The following is a 7,105-nucleotide window of genomic DNA, read 5'->3' as shown; positions in this document are numbered from 1 at the left end:
TAGGCTTGAAAGAGTTGAATGAGAACTCATTCATTTAAAAAATAATAATTACCTTGCTATCTGTATAACACCTTAAACAATTAAAACTTGACAGAAAAGAAGATTTAATGAAACTATACAGTGGGTTTATATACAACCAATCAACTAAACAAGTGTCAAAATAAAACGTAAGGAATGCTTGCATTAGGTTAAAAAACAAAACAAAACAAAAAAGCTGCTGGTTCATATGATACCACATCTAATTTTACTTTTTTTTTGATCTAGGTCATAATTATTGTAAGGACATTAGAATATTTTCCCTCACAAACCCCATTATGGTTGCTGTGATATTGTCATCCAGTATATATTCTGTGAATTTGATAATGTAATGGACAACCAAAAATAGATTTCACATAAAAAAAAAAGAAGTTTACTCTAATCAGTCGCAGCCATAAAAAAAACTTCACATAAACAAATAGTTTATCTGAAGGTCACACATGCGATGAACCAACAATAAATGAAACGGCCAATCAAATGTGTTACTGCTGGTTAAAATTTGTTGCTTTAGCTGCCTCATACATTCTTAAAATTACAGCCGTTCTGTACAAGTAGATTTACCCAAACAAACTGCGCTCGGTTATTTTCATTTCAGAGTTTGCAAAATATACAGATCAAGTCAGCATGAACATTTATGTTTACAGCAGTGAAATGCTACATGAATGTTGCAACACCATCAAATGCCCTTGTTGCAACTAGCTATTACATTTTTTAAATACTGTTTTTGCAAAGTAACTTTTAGGAGGTTTGAAAGTTGGTACATAGCATTTCAAAGTATTTACATCGATAGTCCTTCATGTTCACTTTGTTTTTAGCTGTATGAGTGATTTTAAAGGTTGATCACTATGCTATGTACAAGCACAACTGTTTTGTACCTACATGTTAAATAAAACGCATAGTGTAAATGTGTACTATGAGTGAAGTGTGAGGTTACATTCTACCTACAACTCTCAACAGAAGGCAGTGATAGATTGAATAAGGAATCATCAAAGATTTTTCTTTCTTTGGTTTGTCTGGAAACACAAGAACACCACATCTGCATGTTCAATGAGCTGCGCTGAATCCTCTGCTCACAAACATTAATAATTGTATTTAACATGGTCATTAACAAAGAACAAAATGTGCTAAAATGTTTCTTTCACATAGTGAATAATATAAAAGAGAAAGAAAAGAGTGTAAAACTTGGAGAAATGACAAGCTACTTCTGAATTAGCGTCTTTTCCGTAGTTCAGTCAGTATCAGTCTGTTCATATCTGCTGCGCCGCCCTCTGGGGCCTTCCAGTACTACAGGACGGTTATACAGGAAACAAAATCCTTCAAACAGCCACCAAAGAGCAGCCCAAACTCAAAGATCTCCCAAAACCTCTTCAAGTTTTTGTGTTGCTTATGAAGGAAATCAAACCAGAACCATGTGAATCTCACCGCTGGATTACTTCTTGGCTAGCTGGAACGGATTCTGACCCTTTTAATAAAAGAAACATATGCATTTATAATGGACCAACACTTTACTCCTGTAAAAATGACATGCATGGAGATGGAGAAAGCCTCAGACAACATGCATGTATATAGAATAAGCAGTGTTGGGGGGTAATGCATTACAAGTAAAGCCAGTTAAGTAATCAGATTACTTTTTTCAAGTAACTAGTAAAGTAACCCTTTACTTTTAAATTTACAATAAATATTACTTTTTCAAATAAGTAAAAGTTATTTGAAAAAGTTACTTTGTTTTTCATGTCTGCGGGTTGAAGCACCCCCAAATAACATGGTATTTAGTCCTGGAATGTAAATTTTACCAGGGGAATCCCACCAAAAACGTGGATTTTACCCCCCAGAACACGATTTTTACCATCCCCAATTAAAACTAGATTGGGCTAGTTATGGGCTAGTCACTTTGTAGGCCAATCGGCAGTTAGCATCACACTGGTTCCCATAGGCTTTTGGATTATCGCAAAAAAAATACGTTCTGTGATCAACAAAATTTTATGATACTTACATGTTTTGTCCATCAAGATAATTTTTTTTTTTTTTTACAGATGAACACAACTTTTATGAATTTTGAAGCCTAAATTCCAGAAGCAAAAAGCTAAAGGTAGGCTAAAGAGAACTACACCACGGTTGCACAATTTCAACGCTACCACGATTAAGCTTCCGACAGCTCTTTAAGTCTTTATCTAAAGACATTTTCCCTGAAAGTTTGAATTATAATAGTTTCTAAGAGTGTGATTATAAGCATAACAAGGCTGTAAACGTGGACTGAGCTTACCTGTTCGGCATGATGACGTTTAATGTCACCGACAGCCTTTGCAGTCCAATTTAGCCACTTGTTAGCATCTGTCATTTTCAAGACAGTTCAATAAAATCATGGGTAGGTTAATAGAGATGCATTTTATGTCATAGAATAAAATTTGAAAGTATCTTGAGCTTGTGTTGACCACAGACCCACTGACTTTGGGACAATAATACCGTAAGTGCTAAAATGCTTTCGGTTTTTGGCATACAAAACTGCTTCAAAGTTTCACCACTCTATTGTAGTTGTATTGTAGTTCAGAACAGTGAAATTCATACGAAACATTACGCAAACCTGCAATAATTAAATGTTAAATAATACAAATACTGTATACTTTATGTATTTAATCTCACTTTATTAACCAATGTCTTTGCTGCTGACCTTCGATGATCCAATTCAACCATAAGAATAAGCAAAAATTACTTTAGACAAACATCACATTTGTGTTTCTTTCTTTTTTTTTTTTTTAAAATTGTTGTTCATTTTTCTTCTCCTGTGTCCTATTCTTCTGAAAGGTTAGAGCTGCGCCCTCTACTGTACAGGTGAATTTGCATTTCCTTCAGCCTGAGGTTTATGTATTTCACTTTTGGTGTGAAAGGGCCTTTACATTTGCCAAAAACAGATTTATTTTTAAAAAAAATTTATTATTAAAAAACAAACAAGCAAGCCCAGCCCAGATGATAAAAAGTAATGCAAAAGTAACGTAACATTAATTTCCATAAAAAGTAATTTTAACACAATTGGTTACTTTTTTAGGGAGTAAAGCGATATTGTAATGCATTACTTTTAAAAGTAACTTTCCCCAACACTGAAAATAACTGAATCTTGAATTCTAATTTCACACTTTTTGTCAGATGCAAATCACGATAACAAGCAAACCTGTGGCATGTGAACATCCAGAGGGTGTTAATTTTTCAACACTATGCAAACAATTAAAAATTAGTAAATCTTCTTAGGATATCAAATCAAAGAGAACATATGAATAAATAAGACGTTAGGAAACATTTTGGCTGAACTTTTTTTACAGCCATTTATTGTCTTATATTCCTCATGTTGACAGCATAGCTTCTTTGACATTATTGTTGATATGTCTCAAAACTACTTTGGCAGAGTAAAAGCATTAAGGCACATGTTAGTATGAGGTATTACAGACTGATAAAGAGTTTATAGACACTGATGATTACAAACCATGCTTAACTCGATATTAACTGGCAAAATGGATCCCGAATAGCTTGTCAATGTAAGCAGCAGCAATCCTACACAATTCAATGACTTCAACACTGAATGAACACAAAACAAACAAAACAAAACCATTTTAGCTAAGGGCCTTTTTCTATGACCCTGATATTTCTTGGGAATAGACATTATAATGTAAATTGCATGTTTATAATACTAACTTTTATTCTTCATTTGTACTTGATAGTTGAGGTAACGGGACATACACTACAGTTTTAAAGTTTGGGGTCGGTAAGATTTTTTAAATGGTTTTTTTTTCTTTTATGCACACAGAGCTGAATTTTTAAAATAAAAAATACAGTAAAAATAGTACTATTACTAATATCAGTTTTTTCTTGTAATATATTTTAAAATGTAAAGCTGAATTTTCAGCATCATTACTCCAGTCTTCAGTGTCACATGATCCTTCAGAAACCATTCTAATATGCTGATTTGCTGCTCATGAAACAATTCTTATTATCAGTGTTGAAAACAGTTACATTTACACAACTATTACATATTTTGTTCAGACTTCTTTGATGAATAGAAAGTTCAAAGAGCAACATTTGTTTGAAATAGATTGTTTTTTTTACAATTGAAATAGATTGTTTTTTTCAAAATACATATACAGTATATATATCTTATTGACCCCAAGCTTTTGAACAGTTGCGTAGATGCTTATTAGCAAACACAAAGATGTGCTTGACACTGAGCAGCAATATATGAGATAAATTAAATAAGCACTAAATCCATTGCCCAAGTATGTAAATTGAATTTCTCTCTATTATTAATTCATCAGAGATAAGAATAGAAACAGAAAATAACTGCTGAAAGGGCAAGATTCTGGCATATTTACATAAAGCCCATGGAGGCAAAGCATTGCATGAAGATGTCATTCTTTTCCTTACATAAAGCAGTCGACTAATTTAGTTTTTGCAATAATATATTTGGCAAAAACGGCAAGTGGATATAGAGAAAACAGTTCGAAATGCTCACTAAATAAGTCAAGCAGTGCAAATGTTTATAATTTATGCACTGAAACTCATATGAAACAACTGACTTGATAATTATACTGCATGTAGAATGGACTTTGAATTAAGTCATTTTAATTTTCAGTAAACATATGCAGTTACAGTGTAAGATCATTAGGTGTGGTGTGAACATGTCCATGTTATTCTCAGAGCAAAGGGTTTCCTCTTACACACAAGGCCAATTTGTAACTCCAGCCCCACTAATCAGTGCAGCGTGGTCCAACATAACACATTAAAACACCATGATACAATAAGTTAATAGGCACGTATCAGTTAACATGATGCACAAATATCATGCATATGCTGCCACAGTATATTTCTTCCTCGATCAAAACATTTTGACATAATGCATAGGTACAGTATAAAGTCCATTACATAAAAACATTACCAGTAATAAAAATAAACATCTGTACAAAAGTCCTGCCAATATTTTATGGTTTGCTGTATTTTCCATCCATATAACAGATCAATGGCAAAAAAAGTACAAAAATAAATATTCTATTTACAATCACACACGGCATTCAGGAATTAACGTCACTGCAAGACAAGAGGCAAAAGACCAGATGTTATTTTCAAAGCACACATCTTTCAAGCAAATGGAGGCATAGAGTGTTTCCTATCAGATGTTGAATCACTAATAAATCTCAAATCATATTCTAAACAACTGGTCATAAGTATTATATTGTAGCAGATTGAAAATGATTAACTAATTTGTATTAAATTATGATTATATTACAAACTGATTGAAGATAAGTTAATATACTGTAGTAACTTTAAATCTATACCTCCATGAATTCATAGCATGAGTTATATCATAGTAAGGATGGTATGGATGGACGCTATTATTTCAAAAGCAAAATGTTAATATGATCAGTCAAGAGTACTCACTTTATTCCAACACCCTGGTACTGGCAGACCATCATCACCCTAAAACAAAGAAGAGGAGTGGTGAAGAACAGTAAAAATCGTTTCATTTTCTTGAGAAAGGAAACTTCACTTTATCCGTGCACATACAGTATACATAACCATTTCAGCAGCCACTTTTGAAACAAACATTTCCTCTCTGCAATGAATGAATGAATGCATGATTCAATCAATCAACTAACCAACCAACCAACCAACCAACCAACCAATCAATCAATCAATCAATCAATCAATCAATCAATCAATCAATCAATCAATCAATCAATCAATCAATCAATCAATCAATCAATCAATCAATCAATCAATCAAGACTGTATCCATTCACACAAACATAAACACTTACAAAGCAACACTCAAAACCTATAACTAAAATAATACATCTATAATACTATAATAATAATATAGCTAGTTATCTATGCATAGATGATATACCTGGATGTTTCAAACCAAAGTTTTTAAATTCTTAAGAATTCAATCAGGTAAATTAGTATCCAAGAAAATAATGACCAGTCAAGATGCCTCCTTTTTGCAACAATGCATTTCTATTGAACACTTTCTTTCATGCAGATATTTGTGATGATCCAGGGTGCTCCATTTTACTGGATGAAAACAGATGTGGTGAAAAGGGTTATTTAGTCAATATGCAGGTTAGTGTAAGAATATTGGATACACAGATAAGTAAAATTAAAACTGAATGCATGCATTTATGTTAAACATTAAAAAAAAATAGTAAAGTAGTTAAACAGCAACTATCCTATTTAAGTAGTCTCAATATTTTATACATATTTTACAGAAATCAACTTAAGTGTTAAAAAACTAACGTGTTGGTGAAAACAGTTAGATTTTTTACTATTTTAATAATACAATAATTGTCTTTTTTTTCTGAATGGTTAATAATTAAAGGGGTCATCAACTGTATTTTTCTAAAAAAAAATATAATGTTCTTTGTTAAGATCAAAAAACATCCTAACTTATAAGTAATAAGCTATTTTCCATCCTGTTTTTACCTTCTCTTTGAAACACACTTTTTTGATAGACGCGCTGCATGTAAGACTTTGAAGTAAACGCAATAGTGACATGTGGTAAAAACATTGTTACCCACACTTATGTGTGGCGACATTACTGTCAGATCCAGTTTAGTCAGCACTGCATCATCTTTTATTTTCAATGTCTCTGAAAACCCTGCGTTGAACTGTGTCTTGTTTAAAAACGAATCCGCAGTAAAATGAAGCGAACATGAATCGTGTCTTACTGACGTGTTCTAGAACTTTGTTAAAAATAAAGTTCATCAATGCTTTCTTAAAGGATTAGTTCACTTTCAAATGAAAGTTAGCCAAAGCTTTACTCATCTTCAAGCCATCCTAGGTGTATATGAATTTCTTCTTTCTGATGAACACATTCAGAGATATTTTAATAAATATCCTGATGCATCCAAGCGTTATAATGGCAGTGAACAGGGGTCATGAGTATGAGCTGAAGGAAGTACTTCCATCTACATCCATCCATCTTAAACGTACTTCACATGGCTCTGAGGGGTTAACAAAAGCCTTCTGAAGTCAGACCACCTTCTGTATTTAAGTTATAAAGAGAGTGTAAACTGGCGTCACATCAG

General features: G+C 32.7%; 1 protein-coding gene across 34 annotated transcripts in view; it reads right to left on the bottom strand.

Annotated features, from left to right (window-relative positions):
• Positions 1–321: 321 nt before the first annotated feature.
• The window catches only part of col13a1 (collagen, type XIII, alpha 1), a 110,850-nt gene continuing 104,066 nt past the window's right edge, over positions 322–7,105 (bottom strand). For 32 of the 34 annotated variants that reach the window (XM_048204421.1, XM_048204423.1, XM_048204424.1 and 29 more), the window contains 2 exons: positions 5,458–5,496; positions 322–1,498 (listed from right to left, as the gene is read on the bottom strand). In XM_048204421.1, coding sequence (XP_048060378.1) covers positions 1,466–1,498; positions 5,458–5,496 — 72 coding nt within the window. In that variant the 3' untranslated portion in view covers positions 322–1,465. Of the gene's footprint in view, positions 1,499–4,463; positions 5,107–5,457; positions 5,497–7,105 lie in introns of those variants that run through there. The other 2 variants (XM_048204430.1, XM_048204427.1) reach the window with 1 other exon arrangement.

Source organism: Megalobrama amblycephala, linkage group LG10 (genome assembly GCF_018812025.1).
Source record: "Megalobrama amblycephala isolate DHTTF-2021 linkage group LG10, ASM1881202v1, whole genome shotgun sequence".
Taxonomy (NCBI): domain Eukaryota; kingdom Metazoa; phylum Chordata; class Actinopteri; order Cypriniformes; family Xenocyprididae; genus Megalobrama; species Megalobrama amblycephala.
Note: the sequence above shows the minus strand (reverse complement) of the source record. Positions and strands in the feature narration are given on the sequence as shown.